The following is a 17,031-nucleotide window of genomic DNA, read 5'->3' as shown; positions in this document are numbered from 1 at the left end:
CAAACCACTGGATGGTTGAACTTAATAAGGTACTCAGGAGTTGGCGACTGTTTTGAGCAAATGTTAGGGTTAGGAATGTTGAGATGTTCTGGATCTTGAATGATTCATGTTCTGGTTGAATATCCAGGGTTTAAGGTGAGGTTCCTCCATGGTACTGTTATACTAGGGATTATCTTTGACGCACCAGACCCTCCTGTGTCTAGTACTGCCATTCTGTCTGCTGGATGGTATGTTAGCCTATACTTAAATAATAATGCCCAAAAAGCCAGTGTTTGGAGGATATATCCTCCAAAAACCGTCTTCGAGGGCATTATCACTTAAGTATAGGCTAACAAATCTAGGGTTGCTACCCAAGCCAGCTGGTCGTTCGTTCTATCGGTTCGGTTGCCGGAGACGATACCCAGTTGTACAGTCTTTTTGTTCTGTATCGTTGGTTCTAAATGTCCTATTAACATGCTGGCTGGCAACGTTCTCATCCCTTGCTAGCTAGCTAGCCAACGACGGCTAATTTACAGTCAGGTCAAACCGTGCTGCCAGCATAACAACAGTAGCTGCATTTGCTTAAGCTGTTTTCTAGTGACATTTATTTGTATACATCCATAACAATGAGCTAATTAGGCGCGATTTGCCTGCCATTGAAAGTGTGCTTTCTCGTCAGGACACTGTTGTTCAAAGGAGCTAGCCAACAACACAACTAACACAATCACTTCAAACTGAATCTAGAAAAACTGCAAACTAGCTGCACTTTCGTTTTACCTTTTTTAAATTGACATTTACTTGTATATATCCATAAAAATTATGCCAGCTGATTCACGATTTCGACTGGCTGAGAAACGCTGCCTGTCTGTCTCGGTCCGATTCCCGGCACCCTCATTACTATGGGACAGCTGGAGATCTAATTTGAATATTGAAACAATGTTGCAAATGTAAGAGAGACAGACAAGGCTTATACAAATCTCTGCTGTTGAAAACTAAATGTTGGTCAAAAAGAAATCTGAGATAATGTCTAGATGCTTTTCTAGTGGACATCAAGTTCATAACTTACTGTGCTGTGCTGATGAGACAGTGGATTGCGCAGTCAGATGGAACAGAGTAAATAGGCATTTAAACTTCATAGATTTAGCCGGTGTTAATTTGTGGATTATAAATTGGGTGGGTCGAGCCCTGAATGCTGATTGGTTGACAGCAGTGGTATATCAGACCGTATACCACGGGTATGAGAAAGCATTTATTTTTACTGCTCTAATTACGTTGGTAACCAGTTTATAATAGCAATAATGCATCTCAGGGGTTTGTTGTATATGGCCAATATACCACGGCTAAGGGCTGTGTCCAGGCACTCTGCGAAGCGTATACCACACCCCCTCATGCCTTATTGCTTAAATTGACACTGGCAGGAATGTGGTTTTACCCAATCAGCATTCAGGATTAGATCTACCCATTGTAAAATACACAATAAATACCTTAACAATTGGCCCTACTACATGCCTATGATGTTAATCCTAAAATAATCACATTGATTACAAATATAGAAAACATAACACATTACCTGATATTGAATCGAATTACTTTATTTTAAAGCCTACCTTCCTGCCTTCCAATAAGCGATTCTCCTGTTCTCCACTGTGGGGCGCCAATAAACATTGGAAGGCTACTGCGTTAAGCATGGTATGAGCAAAAACCGATACGGCGCATCAGTCTCTGTAGCCAAGCCTACAAGTCAGCAAACCCTGCAAGACAGTGTAGAACAGTAATCGATTGCCCTTGCCCGATGTTTGAATGTTGAATACATTGACAAAAAGTAGGAAGTAATGCAGAGTGCCACATACATGTCACTTTATTCACATGTTTAACTGAACTGTTCATTCTACACACTGGTATATCGAAATGGAATTGAACACAGGAGCTAAATGTGTAGTAAATTAACTATTTGATCTCAATGGATGATAGAAAATACAGTAGCGAGCAATACGACTCAGTGGTTAGTTGCAGCATAAGTTTCCACAATGCTGTATAATGAAAAACATGGTTCGTTTCAAAATGCGTTATGTGTGCGTAAAGACAGCATCAACCTGGGTGAAAGGTGTAAACCTGTAACCGACCTGCGGAGCTGGTATCAGATCTTGATAATCTCGTTTAGGGTCCATGGCCCTCATGCCCAGTATGTCTACTTTGTGAAATACATTATCTGTCGCTTGAGGAAGCACTGAAGCAGATACACCTCCTCAGGAGGAGGGATGTTGTTTTTGTAAGCGAAACGCCCATCATTCAAAATGCAAACCAATGAGACTGTGCGTGAGACTGAAACTGTACCCGCGCTGGCACAGTGGGGGATCATGCATGGCCGAGCGAGCGCTGCTCTGACATGGGTTGATTTCTTCATGCTGAACTACACGACTTTCCACCGCTCCTGCTTATATTTGCCTCGTTTCAAGCGACACTTAGAAGTATTTGTGTCCATGCTAAGGATTTTATGAACTCGTTTTTTGCCACGGCACATTTGAACGACTCCGGTTCAAGGAAAGAGCTGCTCCTAGTTCTTCAGCGCTTCTTCAGCCGTGACAATACAGCGACAGCGACAGCCCCGACGACACGGACACACATCCGCGCGAGTAAAGGAAGATTTGGCACTGTCTGTAGCCGGCTGGTTCTGTGGAGTTAATTATTATTCAAATGTTATAGAAACATTTCAGAGCATATTTATGCATGGACCACGCTGTTATTAACTTGAAAATCAACAATTCAACGCTGCGTAGGCCTATAGTTACAGAAACTATTGGTGCCCAAAGAAGAGTTGATCCGAGATAAGAATTATTCATTTGTGTAGGCTGTGGTAGACCGACTACAGGAGAAAACTATTATAAAGCTAAAATTCATGTTTATAATATCTGTGACATCCCACATCTTCTGCGGTCGAAGAGGATGCTCTTGTTGCTATGAATACACGACAAAAACAATGACTGAAATAGTGTCTTTTAAACGGATCCTCAACTAATTAATAATCAAGACATTTACCCACCAATTGCAATAATTTTTATTCCACAAACTGGCATTGCTTTTTTTTTACTGAATGAAAAAACAACTTTTTTTTTTTACAAATGTCAATTCAAGCCTCAGCACAATAACTGCCTCGTGAAATAATCCAATCAATGCGTTATACGCGAGCAGTCAACTAAGACATAAGGCAATTATAATTTAAAAGCCTTCAGATGTGAATCTAATTTCACTCTGTTCATTTGAAGAATTCTACCGCGCCAGACGCTGCATCGAGAGGGACCTTGACGTGTCCAAGTTCGGGAGCCATGCCGCAGATGGAAATGATCCTATGCGTTTCGCTGGTGTTATGGACGTGTGTCTACGGCCAAGAGCCGGCCTCCAAGGTGGTGTCCGACCGCTATGCGGTCTACTGGAACCGGACCAACCCCAGGTGAGTCTCGTGCGTAACCGCAATGTGTGTCAGGGATGGGCCACGGTCACAAACTTCATGCGGGATCAACTTAATTGATGACATTGGTTGGAGGTGGATGGCCCGTAGACCATATGATATTTGTTACAATGTGAATTTGAAATATTCTGCCCTACTATACTGACCATGATTCACTGGGTGTATTAGCCTAAATATACATTTTATTGATGCACATCGGCAATCATTTACAAAGACGAACGTGTATGTTGCGTGACATATATCTTATCTACCTCTCATCAATAAGTTTGTTATATCCTATACTGTAAATACACCAGAATGATTATTAATATTATCCTGGTTCTGCTGGATGCGTCCACAGATCTGTTGCCGCGAAAGGCTTTCATTTTAGGTAGGCTTATAATTTAACTAATGGAAAATGATGTGGCTTATCTCTCGAATGAGGGAAATCGGGTGTTAGTTTGATCATGTAAAATATTCTGTGTGTGAGTCGGATTCTTAACGCGTTCACTTTTACTGATTCGGCCGTAGGACAATTATTCTGTAGCAGCAGTAGCTATTGATTTCTGTTAGAATTGGCTACGAATGTATCCAAGTGTCTGTTCAACACATCTAAAATGTTGCCTTGAATAAGATTCAATATTATCAGCCAGTTTTCTTTGGAAAAATGATAAGGCGTTTGCATATGAAACACAACAAAAACCCACAACACTTGTGCCTTCTTATAACATGTTAAAAGCCTTTCCTCATGGTTGTACAATAAAATACAATAAATATTCTGTTAGGTTTCCACCTGCCATTTGTGTTTTATTGTAATTGGTCAAAGTTGCCAATTAGTGTGGTCACAAGGGTAAAGCAATGGCTGTAATTACCCACTGTAATGGAATGGTCAGATGTGACTGCTATTTGACAGGGATGCTAATTGTGCAATACTATTCTCAGGTAGCCTACAGCTTTGAGTTGACTCCCCAGGTGACTAACTGTTATTCACACTGGATGGCCTGATTCTCAGAAAATAGTTTGTAGTATGAGTGTACCACTTCGTGTCATGCATAACATATCACCTTTGTACCTTATCAGGTTTTTCCTGACATTTACAGTTTCGGGATGACTCCTCAACATTTATGCTTAAGGAGAAGAAACTGGTCCGTTGGGGTGATTTTGCTTTGCACGGAATCAACAGATGATGCTGTACTTGTTTGTCTTTTTGTGGTAACCCTGAGGCAAAGTGTGTGCAATGAGCTAGTTAGGAGAAGAAAGAGAACGGGTGAGATATTAACGCAAATATGGTGGCATCAAAGGCAAGGCTCTCTGCCTATCTACCTCTTTTCCTGGAACAGATAACATCTTTGATGCACTCCCATAGTGGCATCAGCTCATTCCAACAGCTCCTGCCAAAAAAAAAAAAAAAAAGCTTTCCAGCTTCCCAAGTCCTGCTCCTCCAAAGCCATGCCCCCCGTCCCGGCTACCCTGCCACCCAACCACATGCTGGGGCAGACAATGAGGGGAACACAGAGGGGTATTTCAGCAGTGCCCAGGCCCAGTGTGGTGCATGCTCCTGTGAGAGACACACACATGCTGAGGTCACACACTCTGTGGTAATCAAGCAGGCCCTGGGTTAACCATCACATGGCGGCACAGAGGGGACTGTAGTCAGGGTTAAGCCCAGGGCAGAGCCTGCCTCTCCTCTGAGGCTCTGCGGCGGCCATGAAACAGCACCCTGCCTGGGTTTTGTCTGAGGAGAATAGGGCTCCTCAAGTCAATAAATGACTAACTCTAAATTGACTCTCCTTTTCTCATTCAGGGGCCTAATCCAAACCCAACCCACTGTATAATGTAACCATGCACCATGCTAAGACTCAGGGGCCACTGGCCCTGCCGTTTAATATAGCCATGCTCTGTGTTAGACCTTGGGCCCATGGCCCCTGCTGGGTAATGTAACTATACTCAGCCATCAGAGCCCGAAGCCTGCTGTGGTATAGTCACAACTTCCAGATTAGGCTTTTTTCTGACCACAGTAGAAAAACGGCACCCAACGCGGCAGCCCTACAGCCCTGCAGTCCTGCAGTCCATACTCAGCCATTCATGAAATCCCCTACAGGGACTCTGAAATTGAAATGGGAAGTGACTCGTGAAAAATGTAAATGGTGAAGACATTTTCTATTGTTTAAAAACTCATGTAGGTTGATGGTGTCATGTTTGTTGCGCGCTTAATAAACGTTGCTCCTATTTCCCTCCCAATATCTCTCAAGAAAAACCTCTCAACATTCTGACGCACTTTGTTGATACACTCCAACAGTGGGAATCAAAAGCAGTGGAACAGTAGTGTAACTATGATAAGGATTCAGTCATGCTCGGAGGTGCAAATGACTCAATCAGTGACAGTGAGGCGCTCAAGTCATTATAATCACCTTAATTTTAAAAAAAATGAAGTGCTTGTTGAGGAGACATAACATTTCTGAGCTACTGGATATAGGGTCGTTCCATTTGATTTCAATCCACTTTTGACCGCATCCCTTTTGATTTGAGTGAAACTTTCAGTGCTTGCCCATTGGGGAAAGTGTTAAGAAAGTGACTTTTTGGAGATACAGATTCTCAAAGTTGACAGATTTTGCATACCCCACCATGCCACAAGACATCACTGGAAAAGATTGAAGGTTCAGTTTAATATCATTTAACAGTTTACAAACAGGGTTGTCAAACAATGTAATCATTTATTGAATTAAATATAAATCAATAATTATTATTATTTATTTTTTTTACATTTAACGTCAATGATCTAAAAACGTGTCAACTCCGATTATTTACATTTTCACATATGTTGTACCTTAAAACCTCATTTGCATAATCTGAAGTGCATGCATTGTGCCCGCCATCAGTTGAGACTCAGCATACTCTTGTCATTTCATTCATAGAAATATAATTCATAGAATGGACCTGTCCCTTCAGACCACTGACGGCGGGCACAACACAAATACCTCAGATGATGTAAAATAGGGTCTAAACTACATGTGCGAAAATGAAAAAAAATCGTTGTTGACCGTTTTCAGATAATTGACGTTAAAGGCTAAAAAAGTTTAAAAAATATATATATAATCACAAAATTATGGAATAGTTTCACAACTGTTTTTGTAAGCATTTAAATGCTATCAAACTCAACCATTTATATTTTCCAGGGATTAAGACATGGATGCCTCATGGTATGGTGGGGTATGCAAAATGGGTCAACTTTGGGCACATCTCCTGAATGTTTTGGCATTCAGGTCCAAAAAGTCACTTGATGACCACTTCTACTATGGGCAAATATGTAAAATGGAATAACCCATATATTATAATAAGTCCGAGTGTTTTGTTTGACTTGTTCGTGACACATTTTAAGAGAGCATCATTTTTAAGTGCCCGTCTTATAAGAATGTGCTATATGGGTAGTAATTAGCTAAAGAAATTGCTCGGCCACAAAATAAAATGTCTTGTAAAGATTGGAGGAGAAGGGCTATCTTTGGATGGCTGTTGGTTAACATACATGCGTGAATGTTGTGTAAACACGGTGGAGGGGCTAGTCATGCATTTTCTTCAGTAATACTGTGTTAATACATGTGTAATTAAAAACCCAATTTGTAAGTAAAGTTAACGATTAGATTATTGCCCATTGATGAGTTAGCATTAGAGAAATCCCCACCGGCCTGTATTTAGTGTGATAGTTGCTTAATTAAAACCGTCAGGCTCCATATGGGACCACATGCAACCATTGCTGTGGCAAGGTGTTTATTTGTTGCTAATAGGTGGAATCAGTGGAGAATCATTCCTGAGTCCCTAATCTTCCTGCTGTTTGTGCCATGGAAACTGATACTCTTCCTCATCAAAGAGGCTCATTGGGTGGGACTAACGACCTGACAGCTGGGGAGAGGGATTTCAGCATTCTACAAGAGCACTGTCACCCTAGGGACTGCAGTTTAAGCTTCGTTAATGCCCCTCAAATCTTTCTACAACAGATGTGACATATTTATCGAAGACAATCAAACTACTTTTTCGTCTGTCTTCCGGTTCCACTACTTTGGTATACTTTGATTTGGTTCTGCAGTTCTTGTGAGGACACCTAAGAAATGTGAAAATGACTCAGTGGCTTCTCTTTCCACCTCATAACTTCCTTGCCCTTACAGACACAGATAGTTCTCCTCTCTACGAAATGACCTTGGCTGCTTGCTTTCTCTATTCTGGCAACATTTTTAATCTCCACTTAAGAAACAATACACCACTTTCCAGTTTGTGACAAGTTGATGTTGTGATAGTTTCCCAGTGGCATTGTGAGTTTGCTCCGTTTGCATTTTTCAGAGTGTTTACCTTTGTTTTCCCCCTCAGCCTTTTCCCGGCTCCCTGCTGCTGGGTTCCGCTTGGATACAAAACGGAAACAAAAAGCAGCCACGTCCAAATATTGACTGGGTCTCAGGACCGCAACCCTCTCCCAGCCCCAGCCCAGACCGCGTGAAAGGACACTATTGTTCCTATCGTACTCAGCGGCCCCATAGCCGTCTTCTAACTATGCATGCTCTTAAAGCGAGACAGACATATAGGGAGAGTTGGAGGAGAGGGGAGTGGGAGAGAGAAAGGTAGTTGTGGCAGGCTCTTGTGAGGGCGAGTACGTAAGGAGGCGAAGGGGAAGGGGCACACAACGGGAGCGAGACACAGTCCACAGGGGTAAGAGAAGCTTCCGGAGATGGGTCCCCTGCATGAGGTCAAAACCTGTATTTCCACACCTGCCCTTACTTAGCCTGTGGATGGAGCCGCATGTTGCAGCCATCTTCTCAGGGAACTCTTGGCGTCAGAGAGTGAGGTTATTTGTCCTGGCCCTCTCTGAAGGGGAAAATAGTCCTGTGGAGAAAGCAGTCTGTCCCACTGCTCTGTGACCCTGCACACAGAGAAAGGTGCCTTGGCCCTGTCAGTCTCTTCAAACTAACAAGGCTGCCACTGCTTGACTAACGGGGACTAAAAAGAGGAGGGTGTTTTAAGTGGGTGTCTTGTTGGTGAACATTTATTGTGTTAACTGTGTGTAAGTAGGGATTTCTCTGTTACCTTACAGGAATATTCAATATTCAGAGCACCACACAATTAATCCCTTTTTGGATAGAAAGTCTTTGCCATGCTCTTTCTGTTAAACTTTGTGCAGATCACATTCTCAGCAACTTCCGTAAACTTGTTTTCCGTCAATTTTCCGATCGGTGGTATAGCTCGGAAAGTCGGCATCCACCATTTAATATGCGTGGGCCAGTCAGTGGATTAGAGCCAACCCTCCAGCCCCTAATCTCCAAGTCTCACTTCAGCGCTCCCAAGGTTCATTTTTCTGCTGTTTCTTAAGGTTTAAGTCTCGGCGGGGCTTTTTGTGTGCTGTTTAAATGTGAGTGGTGAAATGGCGTCCACTGTGTCTTTGTAGGCACCAGTGAGGGTATTAAGCAGAGAGGCTCTAAGGGGCTTAAGAGGTCAGCCTCCCTTTGTGTGGAGACACAAAACACTTCCTGTGGGACCCTTCACCCCGCGCTGTTCTTCCCCCAGAAAGCCAGGGCCTGCCTGACCATTCACATTAATCAGGTACAGCCCCTAATGACTGCAGTAAAGCCTCTGGAACTGCCGCTTGAAGGCCCTAAAGAGTCCCTAAAGCCTCCTGACAGACAGTGTAGTGGTGTGCGGGGAAGGCTTCTGTATTGACGGCCTCTGTGCAGTAGAGTGGTGAGTGGCTATCCGAGCTTCCTTTTACAGTACGCTTTAGCAGAACAAGCCCACAATGAAAGAGGACTATGTACAGTAGGCCAAGGCCAAGGTAATGAAAATGGGCGCCACAAACAGAATCCACCAGGAAAGTGTAGGGTCTGAACAGTTTCTCCTGCGGTGAGCTGCAGTAGCGTTGCGTTATCTACTGCACGCCTCCTATTGCAGAACGTTCTCCCAGAGGAAAGGAAATCAAGGACGCATTTTGCACTGCAGACTTTAAATGGATCAAGTAAATGGAGAGAACAAATTGTCTCAGTGCAAATCAGGGGAGAGATGGGGAGAGAGAGAGAGTCAGAACGAGAACCGGAAGGATCTCTTTTCCCTCTGTCGACCATAGCTGAGCTCTCTGCAGCCGGAGGGCTAGAGCAAGGGTATCAAACTCATTTCGCCCAGGGCTGCGTTCGGTCTTCAATGTGTTATACTTCACCACCGTCAAAAATATATGTCAAAAATAGTCCTCTATTCATCGTTTTTGGAACTTTTGATGCTCCCTGACTGTCGTTCATTCGGGTGATTATTAGCGAGCTGGCAATAACTGTATGGAACTGTATGTATGTAGGTCCATTATCACTTCTAATGGGCCTACATTTTCTACTACCTCGTGGGCTCGATCTGGCCCGCGGGCCGTATGTTTGACACCCCTGGCCTAAAGCCTGGTTATTTACAGAGGATTGGCTCGTCCTCTGTCTTTAGTAATTAGTCATGATTGATTTTCGTAGTGCTCAGTCTGAGATAGCTCCAGAAGGGTGTGGTTGTGACAGTTTGGCTGTTTTAGTGTTGCTAACTGGAATTCCACCAGTGCTACTCTCTGGTCTATGGCACACAGACCTGGCATGCTTGTGGCTCCCACCAGGCACATTGGCACAGGGAGCTGTGTTTTACAGACCTTGGTATATACTATTCCAAATGAATCCAAATTGGCCGGAAAGTATGCACGATATAAAACAAATGTGATTACAGCCAAGCATCCGTGTAATGCTTCGGGAACTTTATTTGGGTCAATGTGGCTTTTGAAATGAAAGAAAAAGCAAATATCCCTCTCCAAGAGGCAAAGTTTCCTAATTTCATTGGTGACTAACTTTCAAGGTCTTGTTTTTTTGGGGGGGGATTAAGACATTTTGCTTCTACAGAATTTCTTCTGTGATTGCATCAGACTTACAGACAAACAGGGTAGATGAAGTGTGTAGTATTATTTTTTCACCCCATTGTATTTGCTGATTAGATCAGATTGAATTACTGATACACTCTGAAAACGAAATTGGCCTACATTTTTTAATGGTTGAATGTACTGTGCTCCTCCTCTCTAATTCATTTGGTTCAAGTGAAGTAAATATTACTTTTGTCTGATGAAATTTTGTTTTATCTGATGAAAGCTCATTATTTTTCATAGCATGTTAAGAGAAGTCTTATATATTGGGTTAGCTTAGTGTATGCAATGATCTTTGGCATAGTTGTGGCATTTCAGGCACCCGCGGACAGATTAGGTAAAGGGCATTGATAATGTAATTTCGGAGTAAATAAAAAAAAAAGTCACATTTAGATATCTGGGAAGAACAATGTTCTTTTCGTTAACTTGATGTGACTTTGCAGGACCTTTAGTGTGGCTTTCTGGCCCATGGAGACAGAGAGTATGTCCTCCTGTTGTCTTTGAGCATGCTCAGTGCTTTGGAACCCATGAAATATTAAAAAGCTGTTTGCGATCTCACAGTAGAGCCTGGACAGCAAACCTTCACACGCAACCAGCAGAAATCCAGGTCAGGACCGCCATGACTTTAATGCAGGGGTCGACATTTTGTCTCACTCCATAATACATACATGTTTTCTCACTCACCCCATGTTTCTTTGATGTTAAGAGACTTCGATGAAATCATATGAGTTTATCATCACCCCAAGTTTAGCACTGTTGATTGAAATCTCAGACTGCTAGGATTTGTTCTGTCTTCATAGGTGTCTCTCTCTCCTCTTTGCCTGACTCCCAGCTGTGTCTTGTGACGGGGAGGGAAGCAGAGACCTCCATTTCCCTCCAAATTCGACTCCATTTTGTTTTCAAGAAATAAAGTCGGGTTGAGAATCCTGGGAGCCTTGCTGAACAGGCTCCGCCCCTTGTTTAATTCAACATGAAGATCCTTAGGAGACAACGAACAGCTTTAGATATGATTAACCAAAGTTGTTTTGATTGTGATTTTAATGCATTTCTCCAAAAGCATGTACAACGTTAGTTTAGACTGAAAACAATGGTAGAAGCAACATAGTCATGGCTTGGCTGTGTTTGTGTCATAGCCATGTTGCGTTTGTGCCCTAGCCTAGCTTAGCATAGCTGTATCTGTGCCTTGGTTGCCGGTACCCTAGCTGAGCCGGCGGCCTGGCACCCGTATCACTCCTCACGGCAACACAGTGGGAACAAGCAGGCAGATGCTCGCAGGGCCCGGGCTGATGATCTCCCTTTATGTCTTGGCTCCGCCAGGTCCCTCAGTTATTCTAGTGCATAATTGATGGCGGAGTTAGAATAGCAGAAGTAATGCGATGAGAGGGTGCAGCCAGGCGGAGCGAGGGATCGCGTGCGTGCGACTGCAAACATTGGAGGGGACGACGAGAGGACATCTGGAGTAACAGGTCCCCGTCCTCTGGTGCGTGGAGCTCGACACAGAATGTCACCCTCCCAGCCAATCACAGCTCAACATCTTCCCACCAATAAGACGTCTTCGCCGAAGCAGAATACTACGTTTCCCGTGAATCAGACAACCGACCGCAGTTAGCAGTCTGTAGTCTGCAGATGATGTGCTAAGTTTGTCATAGGTTTTATTAGCCTTTTCTCATATTAAATTAAACTGAAATAGAGAATGAGTAGCATTACACTTTTACATGGCATTGATTATAATTGAAGTCATTTGGCATTTTACTGGTCATGTGAATGAGCCTGGATTGTGGTGTTTATGGGTACATTGCGTCACAAGGCATTGTCTTTGTTCCTTTATCATGCATTAGATGTAGCAGAGATTGGCTGTGCTGGATCTGGATCTCTAGTGCTGGATCTCTAGTGACAGGGTGTATATCACACCTAGACAAGTCACTACAAAGAGACACTAATGGCCAAATAACCCTCCGTTGTCTACTAAACAAAGAGGCCAGGTCACAGATAACCTGTCCTGTCCCACTTTGAAGCAGTCAACTACCTTTCTCAACAAAAAACTGCAATAAAAGCTGCAGGACTTCCCCTGAAACCCATCTGAAATACCTGTGTTCCTGGTTACGATGCTGCGATCAGAGCTTGAAACTCAGTATCATTCCCAATAGTATTATAGTACTATGGGACAGACAAGAGGGACCAGATGTACTGGATAGATGTGAGACAATTACAACTATATTAGATATTTTTTTTTAAAGTTAAATCAAAACGAATGTAGAAATGTTTCAATGTAAGTCAGCCTAGCACTAAAATATATCAACGAAAATGCCTTAATTTTCAATTGATAAATTAACGTCTTTTACATTTTTTAAAGAAAGCCTTTAGTTGTTAGAAATAGATAGCAATTTATTTTCCATCGTTATGTCATTTGAATACGGCCAACAGTCATCTAATAAAGTGATGACATTTTAGTTGTACGAATTAAAACCTAACATCTAATTCATGGAATCCATATATCAGACCAAGCAATGTACTGTATATTTATTACTATATGTTTGTAAGAATCAAGATTCTCAAAGGATTGTATATTATAGCAGCTTATTAGAGGAGAAAATATTTTTTAGATTTCAGTTATAAACTCTGAGCCATGCTATGATTTGGCCAGTTACAGTATTCCATAATAACTCAATGGGCAGGTCTGTCTGGAGAAAATAATATTACCGCTCTTCTATAAAGACTTCCTAAGCAGTGAGCACACTCAAGGAACAAGTAAAACATATTTATGAGCAGGACTTTATGATCTTAATGACCAAAGCCCAGGCCCTTTAAGTGCACTTCTGGGCAGAGATGTTTTAGGGCCAGACATGGAACCAGCCAGGTAGTGCTCATACAGAGAGGCACTACTAGTAATATTTACCAGAATGGATTGTTTTGATATGTTCATCCTCACATGGTGACGAAAACAGTTGTAAATTGTCACATATAATATGCTACTGCAATATCGGGTGTTTTCACTCGCTAGGGCATTTGTTTGTAGCCTATGTTTAAGAGCAAAAACGAAATCAAGGCATTCACTAAAGTGAAGCACAAAATATATATATATTGGACTGTGCTAGCTATATTTCAACAATTACATTACTCCAAAATTGAAGTACAATATTTTATTATAAGACAACAGATTTAGAAAGATATAAAGACAACTTTTAAGCAAATAAATAAAATATCGCCAACTATTTTTTAGATAGATAGATGAGATTTTTTTTTTTTTTTTAACTAAAAAACGAAACATTTTCATAAGAGTCTTGTGGTGGGTATAGATCAAATCAAATGTACAATGAACTTCTGACATCGATCAACAACTGGAAAATACAAAATAATTACATTTGAATTGTTTGAAATACAATCAAGTATTTTCATTTTGATCCTCGTGCTGAGTTAGTTATTTGATAAGTTAATAAGTTATGTAAAGGAGGCCCTAACCATATTTTGTGGAATGAGTAAATAACACAGTCAGGTGAATGGTGCTTTCTAGATTTAATGGTTATTTATCTCTCAGTCTAAGAGTGCAGTTTTATTTAGGAAGCTGGCATTTCAGTGCTTGGATGGACCTTTGATCCAACCATGGGTGTTTCGTGACGGCTTCCAAATCTGTCACTACTCCTCTGTTTCGCCTATTGGAGCATATCGAATGATTAAAGACGGGGGAAAAAGAGAATTGATTGAAAAAAAGCCTCTGGTCTGTTAGATTCTGAAGTCTTGTGACTGCTACTTTGGGCAATGCAGAAGTTCTGTTAGTGAGGTCAGTCACACGATACACAGGGGGCCAAAGAAGTACACCGGCTAACACATCACACACGTTTAACAACCACCAACCAAGCTACCATAGTATGACGGAGGCAGGCTCATTGGACATTTTGCCCAGCAACATGATAGGAAATATGGTGGGCTGAGCTAATATTGCTGGTTACAATTCTCCTTTTCTATTGGTTAAAAATTGACCATGTGCAACTGGATTTTGCCCCAATTGTTTCTGGAAAACATTGAAATAACTGATAATTCTGATAAAACTTTTAGGTAAACTCAAGGCTTCATTTAATAGATCTATATCATTGTGTTAATCATTTTGGCATTCAGTTTCAGCTGGCAGTGTGGCTCACGGTGCTTGCCTGTGCTGGTCTAATGATCTCCTCCATTTGGTAGCTTTGTTCCTGTTATTTAAATCCCAGAGTATTTCGAATTACAAATCCTCTAGGCTAGTGTAAGGGATAGGAATTATGCAAATCGAAGCCCAAAGACAATGGAAGCGAGGTGTGATCAGTCAGAAACTCACCAATAAGGATTAAGCCAGAACCTGTGGCAACCAATGAGGCATAGAGCAGCTGCGTTTTCATTGGGAGATCAGCACTGATAACCAAAAGTGTGGCAGATACACCATGTGGAAATCGTATTCCATCTGTACCCATGCCTAAAGGGAGGCCATTAATGCACTGTTGGATTTATGCTGTGTGGCAGTGCTAGTTTATTTTGGGGCATATAGCCACTGAAAAGCACAGAGCAATCATTTTAAAACAGTATCCACAACATAGTGTCCATGCCACATAGTAACCACACACGCACGCACGCACACACACACACACACACACACACACACACACACACACACACACACACACACACACACACACACACACACACACACACACACACACACACACACACACACACACACACACACACGGGCGCCTTCCTTTAGCCCAAGACTTCTGAAGTAAATATGAGAAGGTTATAACCACCCGTCTCTCTCTCTCTCTCTCTGTTCCTCACTTTCTTTCTCTCTTACCCTTTTTCTTGAGAATGATTTATCTGTATCCCTGTCTCTCCACATCTCTCTCTCTGCTTTCCTTTTTCTGTCTCTCCCTCTCTAACCCCTCACCCTCCTCTCCCTCCCTCCCTGCCCTGGTGTCCAGACGTCTGTCACATATGCTGACTCCCAGTCCTGGGCTGATATCAGATATGAGGAGAGGGACTTCACAGCCTTTCACTCCTCTCCTTCCCCCACCCCTCAACCCTCCACCTCCGACCCAGCTGACTCCCCCATACTGGAACGGCTAAAGTTTACCTCTGATGTCATTTCCTCCCCTCTTGGCGTGACTCCACAGGACTGATACTATGCATCGTATCGTATGGATCTTTAGTAGGCGTTTTCCCAAGTTGTATACCGTACTCTTTCCTCTGCGTCTGTTAATGGATGTGAATGTGTGATTGGATATGACTGCATATAGCAGATGCTTGTTTTTTTTATCAGTATCCGGACTGTGTGTACAGCTTGATGTGCGGTACCACAGTAAGCAGCAGGGTGTGATGTTCACTGTTTGTGGGCCTCGTATTGTGCTCAGTGCTCATGGCTGTTACAGATGCTCTTCAGATGATTGTGTGGCACTGCATGATTTTAATTTGAAACCACACTCTGGCCCAGACAGACACTCTCATCTAATCTGGTGTGGAAATGAGTCTGCAGGCTGTGTGGAGACAGAGGTCTTAAAACACACACACACACACAACTGACAAGCACATCATGCCATGCATTACTTTATCCCCCTGTAAATAAGCGTTTTGACCAGAGTTTGTGATTAATGAACGTCGATAGCCGTGAATAAAGTGCAGTTTAAATGTTAACAGTGTCCTCATCTGTTTGTATTATCTCCCCACATCCCTCACATCTTAGATGGAGAAATGCGCTTTAGCGTACCCCGACTCGCGGTCCCTCCCTACCAATGTCTTCCTGCAGCCTTTTGTTACGGTTCAGAATGGAGTTGACGCGTGTGAAAGCGAACGTGTTATCCCCAGCACCAAAGGTTCATTATCCGCTGCTGTTCTCACGGGGAGATAGAAAAATCACTTCTTTGTGAAGAGGAGGAAAGAGCTTCCCTCTGACCTCATGGCTGTGGTGTAATGTCAGGGGTTGAGGTTGGCTGCTGGGGTGTAGCCACACCCACTGGGCTGATGAACTGTGGAACCCTCCCTGAGCTTGTCTTTCCCACTAGGGGAGAATCTCTGTTGCATACTCCTCAAGTCCTCTCTCCTCACCTCCTTCTCAAAACCAATTGGATGAGAAGACAGAGGTCCCGCCCCTCTAACCTCCTCCAATGGGTTTTGAGAAGGAGGTGAGGAGAGAGGACGCGAGAAGTATGCAATTGAGATTCTCCCCAAGATTACAGACGATAGCCAGGGCCCCTGCTGGAGAGACTTGGCTATGGAAACTTAGAGAACTGACTATGTGCAAGTGCTGCTTTTCACACTGTATCATTTATCATCCCTCTGCGAATTATGTGTCACAAACTGAGACTCTGAATACATCCCTTTCCTCTACAAACTGATCTCAGATTAACCCAGCTCATTATGAGAACTGCTCGTACCCCCTGTACAGCAGAGGACTGTACTGCAGCAGCATGGCTAGCCTTCCTTCCACAGCTCTCCAATTAGAGAGCTCACAAACAGATGACATAATGGCCCAGAAGAGCCTGCTGTCTTTCAGGTACAAATTGAAACAGTGTGTGTTTGCCAGCGAGCTCATCCCAGCTAGCGAACGCTAACACTCTCTCTCTGGCCACATTCCATCCTCCCGCCAAGCCCAGGGGCGTCACTCACATCCCAACGCACTGTGACAGTGTTTTAAGAGTAAATATGCAAACTGTGTGATATCCAATAGGCTATCAGA

General features: G+C 42.8%; 1 protein-coding gene across 2 annotated transcripts in view; it reads left to right on the top strand.

The window, feature by feature from the left end:
• The first annotated feature begins 2,323 nt into the window (after positions 1-2,323).
• The window catches only part of LOC139388508 (ephrin-A5-like), a 45,404-nt gene continuing 30,696 nt past the window's right edge, over positions 2,324-17,031 (top strand). Inside the window, exon 1 of one of the 2 annotated variants that reach the window (XM_071135205.1) lies at positions 2,324-3,427. In XM_071135205.1, the coding sequence (XP_070991306.1) occupies positions 3,303-3,427 (125 nt within the window). In that variant the 5' untranslated portion in view covers positions 2,324-3,302. The remainder of the gene's footprint in view (positions 3,428-17,031) is intronic. The other variant, XM_071135204.1, reaches the window with a different exon arrangement.

This window comes from Oncorhynchus clarkii, chromosome 29 (genome assembly GCF_045791955.1).
Source record: "Oncorhynchus clarkii lewisi isolate Uvic-CL-2024 chromosome 29, UVic_Ocla_1.0, whole genome shotgun sequence".
Taxonomy (NCBI): domain Eukaryota; kingdom Metazoa; phylum Chordata; class Actinopteri; order Salmoniformes; family Salmonidae; genus Oncorhynchus; species Oncorhynchus clarkii.
Note: the sequence above shows the minus strand (reverse complement) of the source record. Positions and strands in the feature narration are given on the sequence as shown.